The sequence below is a fragment of the Crocodylus siamensis genome, chromosome 1 (genome assembly GCF_052110815.1).
Source record: "Crocodylus siamensis isolate JL-2025a chromosome 1, ASM5211081v1, whole genome shotgun sequence".
Taxonomy (NCBI): Eukaryota; Metazoa; Chordata; order Crocodylia; family Crocodylidae; genus Crocodylus; species Crocodylus siamensis.
The window spans coordinates 66690113-66710863 of NC_143395.1; the positions used below are offsets into that span (position 1 = coordinate 66690113).

Below are 20751 nucleotides of genomic sequence, written 5' to 3' on the forward strand. Positions count from 1 at the left end.
TGTTGATCCCCTGGATCATGATGAATGTCTGAGATGTCTAGTCACCAGGACCTTAGATGTGTATGCCCAAGCAAGAGTATGGAGGAGTGGAGTTTGCCCAAGACCTACTATCGTCCCTTTAGATCATTGAGACAGAATCCAAAAGCCAGACCAAGTCCAGACTTTCAGTGCCTCGATAGTTGTAACTTCTGCCAGAGAGCAATAGATAAGAACTACTGCTCATTGCCTAATACTTCAGCAAGGATGTGTTTCTGTCAGAGTGATGTCCTTTAGTTTTTTCCAACTAAGGAGTACCCACAGGGCAGTGCGGCTAAGGTTTTGAGGTACCCTGTACTCACTTATTCTGGAGGTTGCAATATTGTGATATTTTATAGGAGCTACCCTGCAGGAGTACCCCCACCACATTGCCACCAGGCCCTCCTATCCAATGTAGTTTATGGTCATTCTCAGGACTTAATTATATATAGCATTGCTTTATGAACATGCAGAGTATTGACTTTAGATGTTTTGCATAAATTGCTTCCCAAAACAGTTAATTTTCAATGTATTGTTTACAGTTCTGGGCTATTTCCTCTCCTTGCCAATGCTGCTATGTCTGTCAAACCAACTTTACTCAGTCTGTATGAGATTTATTATCTCCCTTTGGGGAAAACGTTAAAACCAGGCCTGCAGGGGTTGTTAACCGGAATTCTGCCTGGATTAGAAGAGGGATCAGAGTACTATGAGAGGTAAGAATATGCTAAAGAATTAATTGTACCACACTATTGTTTTAACTTCATAAATGTTGTTTTCTAAGTATGTTATACATTAGATATATAGGTATTCGTTTTTGTACAGTAAATGTTGCTGATTGCATATGAATATTACAGGTGTTTTTTGAGAATATTCTTAACATTACACTAAAAGAAAATGGAACTATTTTGTTAGTACTGTATGTAAAAAGGGAATTCAAATTATATGGGACTCGGTTTGAACTCATTTTACAAGTGTAACTCTCTGGGTAATGCTTTCTTTATTCCATTTTAGTAAGCATCTTCCAAAATAACATTCGTGCTATTTGAAAACAGCTATTCATGCTATTTTCTATAAGAACCAAATATAAATCTCAAGTAAGTGTAAGATAATGATGAAGAGCAATAAATTGATAACTTCCCTTCTATATATTTAAATTTACACAGTTAAAATACCAAAAATAACATTTGTGTTTCAGGGGTATAGGTTGTAGCCATGTTGGTGTAAGGCCATAGGTAGACAAGGTTCTTTGGGTCTAATAAAAGATACTGGATTTACCCAAAGAATGTTGTGTGCCTAAAATAACATTGACATATCCAGATGAACACCTTGCTGGGGTTGTTTGACCCCAGTACTCTTTCCTGCCATGGCAGAGGGTCAGACTCGATGATCTGCTCAGGTCCCTTCTGACCGTACAAACTATGAAACTATATGAGAGCAGTGTATCTGCTTAATACAGTGTTTATAGCAATATGGCTACTTTGTGTCCTTTCCTGTCTGGGGAGTCCAAGACACAAACAAAATGGGAGAGCTGCAGTAGTGCTGATAAACTTCCCTGCTCTATGGCAGTATAGCATACTTATAGGGAGTCTGGACCCTTGGAAGGTAGTGAGAGCACCCTTAGTGTTTGTGAAAGTTTGTTTTTGTTTTTTTGGGGGTTTTTTTGTTTTTAATTTATTGTAACATCAAGGCGAACAGATTCATAGAAGGACAAACAGTAATATTCATGGGGCACACAGGTGACTGGTAGAGGGGGCACAGGCCCCCCTTGAGATTGGCTTCCAACTCGGCACTGCTCGGGACAGTGCAGTTTTTTTGCCATGCAGTCTAGTGGTTTCGGGGGGTGGTACTAAGCTGCAGTGCAGAAGTATAGAACTGGATATGGGACTTTTGGCCTGTCCCCAGGCCTACCACAAATTGTGCCCCCCTATACTCAGGAGGCACCTATCACCCCTGATGGGGCATATACAAGTTCTTAATACTTTGGAGTTCTCAAATGTTGTACTTACAATTTTTATACTTGGTTAAGTCCAGGAAGATAATTGATCTCACTTTCCATTCATATGTATATAAATGGGTGGGAAAAAACTGGCACAAAAATATAACTTGTAGCATAAGAAGCATGGCATATAGCTTGAGAGAAAATAAAGAAAATTAAAACAACTTTTTCACTGTGGTTGTGATTTTTGCAAATCACAAGGCATGGCAGCGCAGTACTTGATTCATTTTTCACTGATTCAAGAGTTGTGCTTGATATATTGAGATATTCAAATGCTATATTCTGGAAACAAGTAACTTTTCCCCTGAATATTTGGGGCTGGCCAGCTTTTAAGGATGGTCAAACTAAATCAAGCCAATTTAAAACAATGTACACACAAACATACTCTTTTCCCTTAGAGAAACCGTGAGGATATGTCTTTATTTTGCATTTTTTAATTTTTGTTTTAAAAATAATTAATGCTAGGCATATTCGTATTTTGTATGTCTCTTGTTTATATGATAGGTCATTTTGAAATTTCATTTAAGTTGTGAATTTCTTTGTGATCCATTGTAAATCTATAATATCCTAATGGATTGCTTCTTATAGAACACCATCTCTGACTTTGTCTTGTTTTGCCAAGTATTGATCTTTATAGTTTCATAGTTTCTAGGGTCAGAAGGGACCTGAGCTGATCATCGAGTCTGACCCCCTGCCATGGCAGGAAAGAGTACTGGGATCAAATAACCCCAGCAAGGTATACATCTAGCCTCCTCTTAAAGACCCCCAGGGTAGGAACCAGCACCACTTCTCTTGGAAGTTGGTTTCAGATGCTAGCCACCCTGACCGTGAAGTAGCACCTCCTGATATTTAGCCTGAATCTATCCTCTGCCAGCTTGTGACCATTATTCCCAGTAGTGCTTGGGGGAACAGGGACTCCCCCAATGCCTGCTGGTCCCCTCTGACTAGTTTGTAACAGGCCACTAGATCCCCCCCAGCCTTCTCTTGTGGAGGCTGAACAGGTTCAGGTCCTTTTGCCTGTCCTTGTAGGGCTTGCCCTGCTGCCCCCTTATCATGCTAGTGGCCCTCCTCTGGACCCTCTTCATGTTGTCCACATCCCTCTTGAAGTGCAGCGCCCAGAACTGGATGCAGTACTCCAGCTGCGGCCTGACCATTGCCGCATAAACGGGGAGGGATCACCTCCTTGGACCTGCTTGAGATGCATCTGTGGATGCATGACAAGGTGTGGTTGGCCTTCCTAACGGCATCACCACACTGCTGACCCATGTTCATCTTGGCATCAGTGATGACTCCAAGATCCTTTTCTGCCTCTGTACTGACAAGAAGGGAGTTCCCCAGTCTGTAGGTATGGTGCTGGTTTTTCCTCCCCAGGTGCAGCACTTTGCACTTGTCAGTGTTGAATCCCATCCTATTCTTGTCTGCCTACCCCTGTAACCTGTCTAGGCCTGATTGCAGCCTATTCCTTCCTTCTAGCATACCCACATCCCCGCCACATCTTAGTATCATCAGCAAATTTGAACAGGGTGCTTTTTACCCCCTTGTCCAAGTCACTGATGAAGATGATGAACAGTGCAGGCCCAAGGACTGAACCCTGTGGAACCCCACTGCCCACATCCCTCCAGGTTGAAAATGACCCGTCCACTACCACTCTCTGGATGCAACCCTTCAGCCAGTTGGCGACCCATTTGAGTATGTAGGTGTTGACAGCACAGTCCCCCAGTTTCTTAATGAGAGTGGGGTGAGAGAGAGTTGAAGGCCTTCCGAAAGTCCAGGAAGACTATGTCCACTGCTACCCCTGCATCTAAGGATTTGGTGACCTGGTTGTAGAAGGCCACCAGGTTGGTCTGACAGGACCTGCCTCTAATGAACCCGTGTTGGTTGCCCTTAAGCATAATCTCCCTTGCTGGCCCCTCATGGACATGTGCCAGAATAATTCTCTCAAAAAGCTTGCCCAGGATTGAGGTAAGACTAACTGGCCTACAGTTTCCCAAGTCCTCCTTCCTCCCTTTTTTGAAGATGGGAACCACATTGGCCCTGTTCCAGTCCTCTGGCACCACACCAGAGCACCACAAGTGCTTATAAAGCCGTGCCAGGGGTCCCGCAATGACCTCAGTTAATTCCCTCAGTACTCTAGGGTGGAGATTGTCCAACCAGGTGATTTGAATGCATCCAGTCCCTCCAGAAGGTCCCTAACTAGTTCCTCACTAACCCTTGGCCTAGGTGTGCCTCCATTGGGTCTGAGGGGGGGCCCAGAGTGGGGGTGGCTGTTCCGGTCCCTGCTCAGGCAAATGGAGGCAAAGAAATCATTAAATATGTTAGCTTTGTCATCTGGTGTGATGACCAAATTTCCTAGCGTGTCCTGCAGGGGCCCCACGTTACCTGGAACTTTCTTTTTGCCCCCTATGTATTTAAAAAAAGGACTTCTTCTTGTCCTTGATCCAGGAAGTTAGTCCCAGTTCCATCTCCATCTTGGCCTTCCTGACAGCCCCCCCTACAACCCCGAGCAACCACAGTATAATCCTCCCTGGTGATGGTTCCTTCGTTCCATTGGGTGTATGCCTCCCTTTTAGCTAGGAGACATTCCTGGATGCTTTTGGTGAGCCATGGGGGCTTTTGCACTCTCCTGCCCCCTTTGATCCGTGTTGGGATTACCTCCCTTTGGGCTTGGAGGATCGTCTCCTTAAGGAGTGACCACTCTTCTTGGACACCTGGCTCCCCTCCCATCCCCTCCGGGACCTCACTGCTTCCCCGACTATTCTCCTTAGCTCATTGAAGTCCGCCCTCCTGAAAACTAGAGTTTCTGCCTTGCTGTAGGCCTTTGCCACCTTGCACTGCATGGTGAATTCCAGCAGGCGATGATCGCTGTCGCCCAGGTGGTCGAGCACCCGCAGCCCCCTCACCAGGTCGTTGCCAGTGGCCAGCACCAGGTCCAACAAGGCGTCTCCCCTGGTGGGGCTGTGCACCTCCTGGTTTAGATGGAGGTCCTGCATTCTGTCTAGGAATCTGCATGAGTGGTCAGACCTGGCTGACTGCTCTTCCCAGCAGATGTCTGAAAAGTTCAGGTCACCCATGATGACCACGTCCTTTGACCTAACTACCTCCATGAGCTGACTTAAGAATTCCTGGTCTAGCTCTTCCTCTTGGTTGGGTGGTCTGTAGTAGACCCCCCGTCGTTAAATTTCTTTCCCCTCAACTGCCTTGTATTTTAACCCAAAGCACTTCAGAGTGCCCCTCCTCTGATTCTTTGCTAATTGACGAGGATGTGTATTCCTCCTTAATGTAGAGCGCCATGCCCCCACCTTTCCTCCCTCTCCTCTCCCTCCTGTACAGCCTATAGCCCTTGATATTCACTGCCCAGTCATGCGTTGGGTCCCACCACATTTCAGTGAGTCCCACTATGTCTGGGTTGGTGTCAGCTAGGAGGAGGGTAAGTTCCTCTTGCTTGTTTCCCATACTACGAGCGTCTATGTACACAGAACTTGAGTGTGCGTGTTTCTGAACATGCGCACTAATTGAGTTTTCTGTTCTGTGAGCCGGTCTTGTCATATGTGTTGCAGAACAAACACACTGTTGGAGAAGGTTGCTGCTGCAGTGGACCAGTCGGCATTCTACAGTGCCCTATGGGGTAGTCTTCTTACCAGTCCTGCAGTTCGCTTACCTGGAATCACTTATGTCCTTTGCCATCTGAACAGGAAGCTTTCAATGGAAGATCAGCTTTATATAATTGGCAGCGACATTGAGTTAATGGTAATTGTTATCAAAACACTTCATTCTATTCTTCATAAGACTTGTTTATGCAATTATGCAGTTTCTGTAAGTCTTCAAAATATTTTTAAATAGTCCTTATGCGAACAGGTTAAATACACTTCATTTATAGCATGTGTTAAATTAATGCAGTCTATAACAATTTAGATTTTACATACTTTTTTTAAAAATGCATCTTGAAAAATTTGTACTGAATTACTTTACTGATCAAGCTAAGTGGTAGGCAAAATGGCGGATCCAGCTGGTAGCCCGACTCCATTTCCCAGCAGCCTCTGCCTGCATTGCTGCAGCCAGTTTCCATGGAGACCCCAAGAGCAGAAGGCGTGACAATGTGGGGCTAGGGTTTCCGTGGAGACTGACCCAAGCAGCACTAGCAGGGCGCATGGCTGGACAGGGAGCTGCTCTGGGGAGGAGGCCAGAATTTTTTGGCAGTTACAGCATGGTCTGGAGAGGCGTGCTGGCAGTGGATTGCAGCTCTACCCTGGCTCCAGACCACATTGTCACCACCACAAAATCCCGGCCCTGGAGCAGCTCCTTCTCTGCTTGGCCACATATTTTGCCAGTGTTGCTTGGACTGGTCTTCATGGAAATCCTGGCCCTGTGCTGTCACGGCCCTGCTACTCCTGGGGTCTCCATGGAAACTGGCCACAGTGATGCAGGGCTGCTGGGAAATAGAGTCCACCAAGGTCTGGGCTTTGCCCAACCCTGGAGTAGTTGGCCATAGCAGTTGGATATCAAAGGGCACCAGTGCAACTGCTAGTTTTGCATGATTCTGTAGTGATATCAGAGTAACACCTTTAAGCCTGCTTCATTACACCTTGTCTTGCTACAGGTTTGTGTAGATGTTACAGTTAGATTGTAATGGCTAATGTGTGCATCTGAGCAGCAGCTTCCCCTCCCTTTTTAAAATGTACATTTTTTTTAATACTCCAAGTGAAATCAGGCATGCTTTAAGCAAAGCCTATTGCTTTACACTGAACAGTGTAACAATTATATTTATCTTTCATGTATAACTTCTCTTTTTCCCCTGGTTACATTGTTTTATTACTTCTGGTTCTAAAACAGATTCTGTTGATTTCTTAGAAATCCAGTGTATTTAGTGGGAGGACAGTACTTGAGTTGTTTTTCTTTTGAAGGTGTGTGTTTTGCAATTAAAATAATGTAACAGATTATAAGTCTTTTTGATGGTGATAATTTCAGGTGGAAGCAGTAAGTACATCAGTGCAAGATTCCAGTGTGTTAGTACAAAGAAGTACATTGGACCTTATACTCTTCTGTTTTCCGTTCCATATGAGTCAGGTAAAAATTTAACATAAAATATCAAGTTTCAGATCCCCGCATGTATACATTGGGTGTGGACACATAACAATTGCACTGTTCTAAAATATCATTGATTGGAAATTGGTTTACAATTGTATGAAGTTCTGTGGCTCTGATACCATGGAGCAGGAGTGAGCACCTCACCCAGCATGCCTCCCAGTGGGCAAGTTGGGAGGGAGTGCTTATATCCATGCTTTGGGATTCCCAGTGAATCTGTGGCTGAGGGTATTTTCACTTTTCTGCTTTCCCTTCTTTCATAAACATGAGTTCAGTATACTTCAGTAGCCCATAGATAACCCAGGTCTGCAGTGCGTTTGCCTGACTTGTAGGAGAGGCAGGGTACTTGGACCCACACATTTTAGCTCTGAAGGACATGAGAGTCATTATGATGAATGGTGGTTGACTGGGAACTGAGGAAGAAGCTGACTGTTAGAAAAACAGTTTTTTCTGAAACAACCAATGCAAAGGAGCTCATTGATCAAAAGTGGCAACAACATTTTAAAAAATAAAGGGGCAGGAGAGCAGCCCTAGCCCCTTCCCCACCGTGCTTCCTGAGGCATGCATGTAGCCCCTGCCAGCAATGAGCTGAGTCTGGATTCCAGCCCCCAGTGCAGCAGCTTGCAGGCTTGTGGCTGCCTTCTGTGAGCAGCCCAGGCTCCGTGGCAGGCAATGGGCCTGTCCAGAGCCTGTGCTGCTTGTAGCAGGCAGTTGCAAGGCTGCAAGCAACTGCACTGGGGTCTGGAGCCCTGGCTCAGCTCATTGTCATCAGAGGCTACACATGTGCCTTGGGGAACACGGTGGGGAAGGGGCTGGGGCTGGGGCTGGGGCTGTGCTACCATGACAAGGATCAGGCCCCGTACAGCCCCCCCACCATCATCTTCTGAATCCAGGTAGCGGGGTTTTTTTCGTACTCAGGCCGAAAACATTACCAACCTCTGACCTAGAGTATAATGTGCAGTTTTGGTCTTTACATTTTAAAAATGAGATACTGGAGAGGTCCAGAAGTGGTGACAAAATAATAAATAGCTTGGAAGGCAAGCCATACAAGAAAAGGTTGATTCAGCTTGCAGAAAATGGCATATAGGGCTTATAGGGTTGCCATATAAGGAGGGAGAACACCTTTTCTTATTGCCGTAGGGAGCAGGACACTTGCCAATGGCTTTAAGTTGCAGAGAAGGAGGACTGCCTAGGGAAGCTGTGGAATTTTTTTCATAGGAGGTTTTCAGGATTTTGAATAAGCTTTGGTCAAGGATGATCCAGGATTAGCTATACTTGGAGTACAAAATTTTCCAAATGTTTCTGAAGAAAAAAATTTGAATTGTTTTTGCAGACCCTCAAATCTATACAAGCATCACTTTAATACACAGCTGTTCCAAATAGTAAACCCACTTTTTAATTTCCTAAGGTTTTAGAACAGTATGCATCTCACTACTACCAGTTCAGAAATGGTAAGAGATGTAATAAAATAATTTCCAGTGCATAGTAAGATGTAACTTCTTAAGGTTAAATAAATATCCCTAATTTCTTCAGGCGACGCGGCCAGATATGATCAGAATTTTGTCAGCAGCCCTTCATGTCGTACTGCGCAGAGATATGTCACTTAACCGAAGGCTTTATGCATGGCTTCTAGGTAGGTTTTGTTGCATTTGATAATCATCTGTTTAATAAGGGAGGAAGAAATGTATTCAGTGAAAATAATGTGCAGGTAATGTGTGCCCATAACTATTGTGTTGTGACTTGATAAATGAAAGGTTGGTGTTGATTTTGTTCATACTTTTATTTACCAGTTGCCAGCCGTGCATTACACCCAACAGAGACCCTGGGAAAAGTTAAATGAAGCTTTTTTTTTTTTTTTTTTCCTCAAGTGATAAATAAAACTATTACCTTTTGGTCAGAATAACCATATGAAGAGTTCATGATGACTTTCCTTATCAAATACGTTTATTAACTTTTCTTACAGTAATAACCATAATCTTCAGTCAGGAGCGAAGGCTACTTGCTTAAGAGCTTTACAAACACATGTTAAAAGACAATCCCTGGCCCCAAAAGCTTACAGTCTAAATAAAGACAAGACATTAATGGGTATAATAGACAAAACAGGAAGGGGTACCAAGAATGAAGAAAAAAGTGGTATGTTGAAATATATTTGAAAGTAAAATATATACTGATTAAGGCCTCATTCTGAAAACACTGATAGACATTTCTATTTTTATGCACTTTGATTTGTAAGCCCTATTACTACAAATATTAAATCTCAGACTGTTATGAGGTTAAAATGTCACTATTTTTTAAAATAGTGGTACAGAATGAAACCCCAGGCTGCCTATAGATGTGCTTGTTCACGTTATAATTAGAACACATCAGAGCAGACTTGATTGAATTGCTCCACATTCTGATTAGACTGCTCCAGCATCACCTGACCCTCACATGTATTAAGTCCCTGCATGTTTCAGAAAGGCCATGGGGTCACTTTAATTCTTGTCGAATGAGGTTTAGAGAAAGTGTCCTATGGCCATTTTGAAATGCACCGGGGCTCAATACACGTGATGGTGAATCGTTTTAATCAGAGCAGCTGTTCAGGAACCGCTCTAATTAAAATGCACCCACACGTGCATCAAGTACACATGCATTAAACTAAATCGCTCTGTTTAAGTGGTGCATTTAAAAGAGGAACCACTCTAATTAAAATGCACCATCCCCAAGTATGTGTGTAGGGAACCTCAGTGTCAGATTTTAAAGTAATTTTCATCTTGATGTGCTGTCAGAAAAATCATTAATAGCTATGGAAAATGTTTAAATTGTAATCCTTTAAAAAAAAAAAAAAGCAGCATTTATTTAGGAGACAAATTGTTTTTTGTTCTGCTTGTTTTTTTAGTATGGTTGATTTTTAACTCATGCCATTTTTTTCTAAGTCAGCAATGTTAGGAGGAGGATCAAAAAAAGCAAGTTTTTAAACCACTTCATGTTTTCTAGGAGAGGATAGTCACGGTCAGACACATTTGCACAGTTAGATCATTTTTCTATTTTTTTCTTAATAAATGTTTAATTTCAGTCTTCTAATAAACAGAACTTTAAACTTTAAAGAAAAACATAGTGGAACACATCTTTCTAGTGTAAATTCATGCCATTTTCTAAATAGAATGCTAATTCTTCACCTATTCTTTGTTATCAGTTTCCCAGAATAGGATCTTAGGAGGTAAAGTGTCTGCAATAACATAGGCAGATATTGCTGAATACAGCGCATAAAGGTTAGACACATCCTCGATTCTGTACAAATATATAAGTTCTATTTTCCAATTGATTAACTGTTATGTCTTTTAATAATATAATACTCTCCTCTCCTAAAAGTTAATCTTTGTGCTATTTGTATGTTACTAATAAAGAGTCTATTTTAACTATAAACTGTTGAGGCCCCTTTAAGTCTGAGTTCTCATCTTATGTGACTATTTTGGCTTTAGATATTCTTCATCTTTTTTATATTGTATTGCAGAGTTATTAAGCATCTGCAGTCTTAAAGGTCACATTAAAGCTTTTTAATCTAAGATTACCATCAGTATTCTCCCATATTAAAACATGATTTCTAACTTAAAATAGACACCACGCATTTTCTCAATTTTTTCTGGTGACAAGCTGATAGGATTAATGTTGAAATGTTTCTAGGAAGCGTGCATCCTTTCTGAGATGAAACTAAGTAGATTTCTTTCAGATAAAGTTGGACTTCTAATAACACTAGTCTCTTTTGAAATGTCTCGATTACAAAAAATGTATATTCTGTTTAAATTTGAAAGTAATATAGAATAACAGTAATATGGCAATACGTTTAGTGTCTTGGTTTAGGTGGCTTTAATGCATATATTTAAAAACATTTTATCCTCCTATTATAAAAAATTATAAAAAAATCAGTAACACTAAGGTTCTTAATAGTTATTTCACTAGCTGTAGACCACACTATTATTTCAATAGCAGAGAATGCATTCTATGGAACATACTGTATTTCTGAAGCCTCATTTTGTTTGTGAAAGTAATATTTTTGGTGGTAGAACTTATAACTAAAACATTAGATTGCACTTCTGTGATTGGCTCATTAGTTTGTTCCTTGCTATTAGTTTCTTGTATTAAACTCTTTAAAATGGTCTTTCTCTTGCCCACATAACTTGGATTAAAAATTGGTAAGTTATCAACACTAGTGTTTTGATTTCCTGTTTCAAGAAATTGACAAATAATTCATAGAAAGATAAATATTATTTTTTCTTTTTTTGTATGCTTCAAGGTTTTGATAACAATGGGGCCATTATAGGACCTAGAAGCACAAGACATAGCAATCCTGAGGAACATGCCACTTACTATTTCAATACCTTTTCTAAGGAAATGTTGGTTCAGGTAGCTATAACTTTTTTTTTTTTTAATTATATGGGACTTACTCATTGTGGAATTATTCTCTTAACATCTTTTAACATCTTCATTCTTAAAACAGCCTTTCTATATTTACCAAAAATTCTGTTTCCACATCCCTTAATAGTCATTTTGGTATAACCATGTATGTGTTATCCTTCAATTTGGGAACTTTTTTTTTGGTTCTGCCTTTTGGACAATCGCATCCTGTTCTGGTACCGTTCTTTCAAAACTTTTAGATTACTCAAAGAACCACTTAGCCTTAGATATTAGTTAGCATACCCTTCTTTATAGCAATAATAGTGTAAGGAAGAATTTTAAATTGTCGTCCATTTCTATCTTTCTTCCCCCTTATGTAAATATAGCATTTGATGGGACAGCTCAATAGACTGCGCATCCACCGAATAGATTTGGAGCAGTGCTCTTCCACTTGCATTGATGAAGAACAGTGTGTGTGTGTGTCTGTCCCCAAAATCTCAGGGGCCAGGGATATTTTGTCAGCCTAGCAGGGGCTGACTACCTCCCTGATCCAGGTGAAGAGGAAAAGGAAGAGCTCTTCTTTTGAAGCCTGATGCATCAAAAGAAGATGAAAGGAAGAGATTTCTCTGTGATCTTTTAGATATCTAGTGGTGGAGTAGATTTCCTCCTATTCAATCGTCCCCAGTCTAAAGTCTTCCCAGATGTCCAGGGGCTATCTTGCCTTTAAAAATGCCTTACTGGAGTAAAAGGTAGTTAAGGTACATGGAACTGTTCTTCAAGATTCATGGTTCGGACCAGTCTGATTGATCTATGCATCTTGATCTGTGCTTGTGACCATTTAACCATTTGCCTTTCCAATACTGCTAAGCTGAAAGCCACTTTGAAGCAAGGCATTCTGGTTTTGGTTTAGTAGTAGAGGGTGCCTGTTTTCTGCAATAAGAGGGATGGCCCTATTGCATATTCCTTCATGCTCTTAACAATGTGACAAGTGCTGATACACTGTATTAGTATTACATACAAGATGTTGTTATCAAACGCTGCTTAATACAGGGGTGGGCAATTATTTCGGGTGGAGGGCTGCTTACCAAGTTTTGGCAAGTTGTCAAGGGCCGCATGGGTTGCCCTGCCCCTTGACAGGTGCCCTGCCCCCTGGTTGCCATCTTGGGACTAGAAGTGCCACCCCTGTGCCCCTGACCTTTGCCATCAGAAGTCCCTCCCCTTGACCCCAGAAGTATTCCTTTCAGTAAGGGGTTTTGCCATCTCAGAACCAGAAAAGTACCAAATCATATTCTAAAAAATGAACACCTAAAGCATTTATTAATTTGATTTCAAAAAATATTTTCGCCCTTGTTTGTGTAGTGTACATAGTGGTGATTGCACAATAGCTTAAAATTTAAGTCTTACTCTTGTATATTGTGGGCGGTGGGTATAGGTTTGTGGGGGGCTGTGGGTGTGTGGGTATGTGGGGTGAGAGAGCGTGTGGGAGTGTGTGTGTGGATATGGGTGTGGATGGGTACGGGAATTGTGGGGGAGCTGTGTGGAGGAGGTGACTAGGGTATGTGAGGCGGTGTGGATGTGGGGGTCTGCGTGTATGACAGTGTGAGCGGGGGGTGTCGATACATGTGTATGGTGGGATGTGCACGTGGGACTGCCCTATGAACACACGCACACACACACACGCACACACTTTGCCCCTGCCTATACGCACGCACACACTCACTGTCTCTCTACCTGTGCACACGCTCTCTGCCGCTGTGTAGACACACACTCTTCCCCTGCTTACATACACACTCTGTCTTTGCCCCTGCCTGGGGACGCACATACCCACTGTACCGGCACGGCCCCATGCTTCCTCGTCTAGCCATGCAGCCAGGAGCCATGTGATAAATATTTTCTAATTTTTGCAGGCTGGATAGAATGGCCTGGTAGGCCAGAGTTTGCCTGTCCCTGGTTTAATACCATGAGAGAAGGCCTTTCAAAAATATTGCTTTCTCCTTTTCTCTGTCTTTCAGTCTTGTTTTCTCTCCTTTTGTATTTTCCTCAAATTTGGGGATTCTCTTGTTGTTTGTATGATGGAAAATCTACTCATTTAAAAGCATGTTGAGATAGAGAAGATTTTCCAAGATAGTGATTATCATCTTTACCAGATAAGATCAAGCCTTTTTTTTTTGTCTCATTCCTCCTTCTCTTTCTCCTTGTAGCTTCTTCTTCTTCTCTCTTTCCTTTTTCCTTTTTCTCTTTTTTAGAACTTGTAGCAGAAATGGAATAACTTCTACACAGACAGCTGTGTCAGCTGCGGAGAGAAACTAAGTAGACTTTGTGAGAGTCTAGCTAGTTTTTTTTTCTGCAGTTGATATCATAGGATAAAGAACTTCAAGATAGGGTCTCAATGTTTTTTCCATTATTCCTTTTTTGAAGCTTTCACTGTTAGCAAGGTCTCCTACCCTGGCAAAGTTCATCCTGGATAGGTAGATTACTATTTTATTCAGCACTGTTTTTTAAAAGTTCTTAGCTTCTCAAGAAGTTTCTCGATTATTTGTCTCCGTTACCTGTATTACTTTCAAGGATTTTTAAATAAGCATCTATTAATACCACTTTGTTGTGTATTCCTCAACCTGTACAAATATTAGAACAAGCAAACTGTGGAACAGAATATGACTTCCGTAGGGGGCGGGGGAACAACGCTACTGAATAAGTATGAAAAGAGCTGCATGAGTTGAGAAAACAATTTCCTCCACTAAAAATAATTTCCCTTTTATATGATTTGCACTGAACCATTTGACAGAATCAGTTTCCTTCTTGATTTTTTTTTTTTTTTCTCTGATCTGGTTCTGCTTTTCATAGGCAATGGTGGGAATCTTGCAAGTTAACGGACATGGAGAGGAGAGTACACTAATGCAAGACCTAAAGCCTTTTCGGATTCTTATCAGTTTACTGGATAAGCCTGAACTAGGTACTTCTCCCAAAAACTTTTTGAGCGTTTTACTGCATTTTTCATTTTGCTTTGCTAACAGGTTAAAGAAAAAGAAGCCTCCAGTAAATAATTGGTAGAGTTGAACTGTAGCATTTCTTAAGATGTTTGTTTATTTCTTTCTTACCTTCCAGAAAATCTTAACAGTTTTGCTATTGTTGCAGAAAATCTGAAGTAAAAGTATCATTGCAAAGGTGGTACAGTACTGCAAGGAATATTATTTTAGATTTTAAATATCTATGAAAAACAAGTAAAAGCTGGTAGTACTCTATTAGAAAAAAATAAATGTCTCAGTAATTATTGTTTTATGGATTCCTAGGCTTATTCTTATTTCTCCTGATATATGCAAATGTATGTATAAGACTTGTTTAAAAACATGATGCATCCCAATTGTTCTAATGCACAAGAAAAACTCATAAATAAAGGTCATGTGGCTTTGAAAATCTGTAGCCTTTTTAACAAAAAGGAGTAATTAAATTTTGCTCAATATTTGCAAGCATTACTATTGATGAGATGCAAGTGAAAATGGAGAGGATGTGGATAAAAGATGCATGTGGATGGAATGATGATGCCTCTTACCAACAGTGTTCGTTACTAATTTTTTGTTTTTCTTTGTTTTGGATGATGTGGTTTTGCATGCAACTTAAAAATCAGTAAAACCATATATTCCATTTTAAATCTGTTCCACCACCCCTAAATCATCGTTTTGAGATATGCAAGGTGCAAGCATATGTTTACTTTACTTTGTCCTCATTTTTGAAGCAGAAGACAGAAATAAAGCAACCCTTTAAATGTAGGTGGAGGGTGGGGAGGACAACAAAAATGCCAATTTACAGACACCAATACACCAGGCTATGTTTTTGATTGTATAGTTTGACTTTTTCTCAATTGCTGATGATTTCTGGGCCAGGCAGTTTAAATCATTAATGACACTGCCCACACTGAGATTTCATGGAGTATGCAACATTAAAGGGATCATGTTTGCAAATTGCTTCAACAGGGCCAACAGAGGGCCTTGTTATACAGTAATTTGGGGCAGCTCCTGGAGCTCTTAACCCACACATTAATACCTGAAACTGGTTCTGAGCATGGGTGTATGGGGCCGGGGGCCCAGGGGGGGCACATGCCCCCCTGACATCAGTCAGCGACTGGCAGGGGGTCCCCCAGCAGCTGATCCCACTGACTGGGCTTGGGTGGGCCCCCAGCGGCCCCAGCCAGCGCTTGCAGAGAGGACACTGGTACTCCCGCCTGCCCCCCGCCTGCCGGCTAAATGGAGCATGGCCTGGCAGGAGGTGCACTGGCGCTCTCAGGGGGTGCATATGCACCCCCTATGTATCGCCCCTGGTTCTGAGCATCCGTTCTGCAGCTCAAAGTTAACACCTCTCTAGGGCAGAGTTATAGCTGATCTGTGTTACTCAGCTTGTGTTACACCAAGGTGCAGCCCCCATTTCCTGCTGGCCTAGATTAGGCCCATGGCTGCCCCCCACAATTAAATATTAGATTGGGTTCTGACATTTTTAAACCAGTCTGTGTGCGCTGAATTTCTGTTCTTTAATGGCTATAGACTGGCTTTGTGTGCTGAACTTCTGTTCTGTTATGGGTATCGACTGGTTTCCAGTCACTTATACCAGTAAAAGTGTAATGTCTGTACCTGGCCATAATGTTTACATTATATACTTAGATGAATTTTCATCATGATATGTCAGGATTTATTCCCATAACTAATTAGGGATCACAGATAATTATCCTGCATATCCCATTGTATAAAACATGTACAGTATTAAATTCTACTGTGCATAGGAGTGTAAAAAAAAAGTTCTGGCATTGTTCTGCCTTTTACAACAACTGAATAAAATTATTCTGTGGTTTTAATAAACAAAGCTGTGATAATGATTTGATTAGGATTCAGATACTCATTACTGCAGTATCATTAAATGCAAGATTATCATTGCAGTTATTTCTTGTATTTATTTTAGGGCCTGCAATCTTAGAAGATGTACTGATTGAAGTATTTAGAACGTTGTATACACAGTGCAAAGCAGAGCTGGATCTACAGGTGGAACCTTCCTTCAATAAAGACCACACACAGCTAAGCAGGTGGATTGCAAGAAGAAAGAGTTTAACATGTACTAATTCGTTAGCAGAAAACACTCTGAGGTTTAAATCTAAACTTATAAAAATAATAGATATCAAATATTGTTTGTGGCTGGAAGGCATGCTAAACTTGTAGCAATGAGTAGAAGCCTGCCTCTGGTCCTTTTAGAGTTAAAGGCAGAGCTCCCAATGATCTTAAAGCTTTTCATTAAGGCCCAAAAGCATGATGACCTATGGTCACTAGTTATATTTTTTAATTTTTACTTTGCAAAAATAGTTCCAGTATCAATGACGTTATTTTGGAATATTTAGTGCAAGTGTCCAGTTAATACTGGAATATGAAGAACATTATTTGTCTTCAGAAATGTGAAGAAAAGCTTTTTCAGTTGCCAGTAGTTGAGAGGTGGCACAGGCAAGCACTAGCTTGAGGAGCTTCTTGTTTTGCACATAGGGAGACACTAAGAGATGGGAAATTCTTAGGAAGCGAAGTTATTAAGAAAGAACAAAACTACAGGATGGGAGAGAGCATCAGGTAGAGAGGACAATTTAAAGTAAAGACAAAGAAGGAAACTGGATGGTGGAAAGTCTGGAGGAAAGGATAAGTGAGAAAACAACAGGGGGTGAGAAATAAAGAAATATTAGAATAAAAATTGGAAACTAAATCCAGGAAAAGTACATGGAGAAGGAAAGGAAATACAGACACAGGGAATGATGAGCAGCAGGACAGTCATGCCAGGTCATGATGGAAAAGTAACTGTGCACACTCAGCTGATGAGCTGCCAAAGTAACTACTGTATTAATATCAGCATATATATTATATCAATATGTAGTGTTAGAATTATGCAATAACTCTTAACATGATGTGTAGCAATACACATTAAATGACATTATTTCTCTTTATTTTTAGCAAACTGAGGGAAAACAAGAAAACAGCAGAGCTGATTAAAACTGCCAATCTTCTCTTTAATTCCTTTGAGCCTTATTATATGTGGGATTATGTTGCTCGTTGGTTTGAAGAATGTTGTAGGTAAGTTACACTGTTTAATTCCTGTAAGTGTAAAATTGGATCTGGCTCTCTCCTGTTTGTGCATTGGCAGGGGAATGGATAAGGCCCCCTACTAGACATTCTCAAGTGTTAAGTTCAATACTAGAACATTGTACCCTTTTAGCATTATTTGTGTCGTTAAGTTGGTGCAGTTCTTTCAGCATGGATGCTGTTATGTTGGTGCAAAGGTACTTTATATAAGGATTGCTGTTCCCCATGGGAAGAGGATTTAGTATAATAATTTAAGAAGGTGGACAGATGTAATTTTTATTACTTGCTAAGAAGCTTAAACATTTTAGCAATTAAATGTGAATGGGCAGATAACTTTTTGGCATTCCTACTAACACTGGATGAACAGGGATAACTTTAACACATTTTACAGATTGTTTCTGTCTGCTTAGCAAGTACACAGTAGGTTTGTTGGTCAGACTAAGTGGGTTCTGGGATCACTACCTTTCCAGTCCTCCAACCTCTGCAAACTAAGAACAGGTTTGGTGGGAGGCTACTGTACCTCCCTATGCTATTGATCCATGAAAAAAGCACTTGGAGTGCTTTTAATGTGTGTCTTGCCGTACCCTGTGTCACCTTTATATTTATAGAACAGTATTTGCATTTTCAGTGTTCTCAAAACAGTGTCATGGGGGTGGGGAGAGGGGAGCTGACCATTTCAGTGTAAACAAGAATGTCGCACCCATAATTGGAAAAATTATGATGGCCCAACTTTAAAATATAGACCAAGTCTACTTCCTGAGATTGTGATTTTTTTTAGTACCTTCAGGTTTTTTTCATTGATGTATACTAATATTCTTCAAATTGCTTCTTCAGTGTGAATTGGAAAATCCTTTGGAAAAAAAGGGCACAGAATGGTTTTAGCTAGATTGCTTCACACTGAATCAGAATTATGGCAATGGGACACTTGAGCAATGCTCAAGGCTAATGTATGGACACATGTTACTATTAAACGTGCATAAAATACCTCGGGATTTTTTCTTCTAGTTTTAGGATATTAAACTAAATCAAAATGCCTGATGAGCAAAACCAGCCGTCTGTCAAGTGAGGAGCATATTGGGATTTTTGTATAAATAGTTGCTTGTTACTCTAATGTCTAGATGTCATGGCTGTGTTGTGTAGAGAAGTCGGGGGGTGGGGGGTTCAAATCTGTAAATAGTATTTCCACCCTGGACAAGACCTGTCTTTATTTCAGTGAGTTTTTTTTCATACATTATTCGTAAGTTCCTAGTGGTTATTGTCAGACTGGATCATCTGTTCTCACCATCTATTTTTCATAGGCCATTGAATTTCATCCATTTACTTAATTTGTGCAGCTAAAATATTTTCTGGAAAGACACTGAATCTTGATTTGAAGACACCAAGTGATAAAGAATCCATCACCTCCTTGGTTAATTGATCCAATGATTAATCCCCTTGATTGTCAAAAATTTGCCTAGCTTCAGCCAGTAGTTCTTGTTATATTTTTCTTTATTAAATTAAAATCCCTTTAGTACTTAGAATTTCCTCCTTGTGGAGGCACTTGCATATAGTATTCAAGTCACCTCTCACTAATTTGTTTTGATAAACTGAAATGACTGTGCTCTTAAATCTCTCACTGTAAAAAAAAAATGTGCTTGATTAGATAATGACTGGAATAGCAGATTTTTGGTCATCAACACAAGTTGTAGGGTGAAATGCAAGTACTGCTGAAAGAACATAGTCGATCTGGATTTACTAAAATAGATTTAATTTAAATTAAAACATAGTTTTAATAAAACATCATTCCATTCTTTGATGTGTACAGCTGTGCCTTAACTTGTTATGTAACTAAGCCTATAAATGAAACAAAAGGACTGCACAAATTTATTTTAATTTCACAGGAGGACACTGCATGCTAGACTTCACACTGGGCCTGGATGTAGTAGTGAGCCATCTGAGCTACCCCTGACCAATTTCTGCCTACTAGTGGACTTTTTGTTGGATATAGTTTCTTTGGTAAGACTCTTACCCACCATTTGTAGGTATATGAGGACAGTACTTTTGAGAATTAACCTTGAGCAAAACCAGGAATATTTTGTATAAAATAGTTCGTTACTTTAGAACAGTGGCATCAGACTCGCCCAATAACCCCTTGGGCTGGATCTGGACTGCAGGGCTCTTCATGGGCCAAATCTGTACCATGAGCCTCCTTGTAGGCTGGATCTGGACATGGTGAAGGAACAGAGCAAAAGGGAGCCATGGGAGTTAAAAAAAAAAAAAAAAAAAAAAAAAAGGCTCCTTTTTGGCAACAGGCCTCATCCCCACTTCCCTTGCTTCCAAATTCCTGGCCCCTCCAGGAGCCTTGTAGGGCAGATGACATGGCTCCATGGTTTGGATCTGACCCATGGGCCACGTATTTGACACCCCTGCTCCAGAAGTTTAAAAAAATGTCAGGGTACGTTTTCTGGATCCTGTTACATACAGTAAATCAGTTTTTGTTCTGATGCATAAGCCTACAAGTTCTTTGTTTAACGGATTTTATTTTGAGTTTAGCCCTGCTCTTCTTTAAAGTTTGCTCTATATTAGTTACAAACGTATCTGTTTACTTTGCAATAGTTTATATGTATTTTATATAATAGTTTAGAAGGCACATTTTGTTTTGATATTAGTTCTCTTGAATATCAGAATAAGATATTTATTGTTTCTTTATTAGCATTGCTTAACTTAGTGAAGACTTTTGGAACTGTTTTTTGTATATCTGTCTTCTCCTCAATTCTTTGCTTTCTCATTTCAAAGCCTACTAGAAGTATGAGAGTGCTGTGTCAGGTATGACATTCAGCCTGTTTTCCCTTTAGTTTTTACTGACTTGTTACATTTCATTCTTAATTCCATATTTTAAAGAAAGTAAAATACAAAGAAAAATAGAATTTTTCATTCCAGCATTGTTGTAAGAAATGTTGTAATGTCTTTGTGTTGTTAATTAAGAACTAGAATGGTAATAATGCATGAATATTTTCAAGACATTACAAGCTATCCTAAAATATCCTTTTTTCTGTCCCATAAAGTTAGTGTAAAATATAGTTGAAATTTTAAACTGCTAGATTTTGTTTGCCTTCTTTATTTTTAAGAAGCTTAAAATAAAATTAATTGAATAATAATGGGACTATAAGTAAGTTTGGGATGGGGTTTAAAGACATATTCTTA

At 40.4% G+C, this 20751-nt stretch overlaps 1 protein-coding gene across 12 annotated transcripts in view; it reads left to right on the top strand.

The window, feature by feature from the left end:
* The window catches only part of DOP1A (DOP1 leucine zipper like protein A), a 118267-nt gene that overhangs the window by 31633 nt on the left and 65883 nt on the right, over positions 1-20751 (top strand). For 6 of the 12 annotated variants that reach the window (XM_090035572.1, XM_090035619.1, XM_090035595.1 and 3 more), the window contains exons 4-13: positions 558-728; positions 5569-5758; positions 6977-7075; positions 8627-8726; positions 11367-11476; positions 14312-14420; positions 16415-16595; positions 17440-17559; positions 19449-19563; positions 20344-20373. In XM_090035572.1, coding sequence (XP_089891698.1) covers positions 558-728; positions 5569-5758; positions 6977-7075; positions 8627-8726; positions 11367-11476; positions 14312-14420; positions 16415-16595; positions 17440-17559; positions 19449-19563; positions 20344-20373 — 1225 coding nt within the window. The remainder of the gene's footprint in view (positions 1-557; positions 729-5568; positions 5759-6976; positions 7076-8626; positions 8727-11366; positions 11477-14311; positions 14421-16414; positions 16596-17439; positions 17560-19448; positions 19564-20343; positions 20374-20751) is intronic. The other 6 variants (XM_090035609.1, XM_090035629.1, XM_090035659.1 and 3 more) reach the window with 3 other exon arrangements.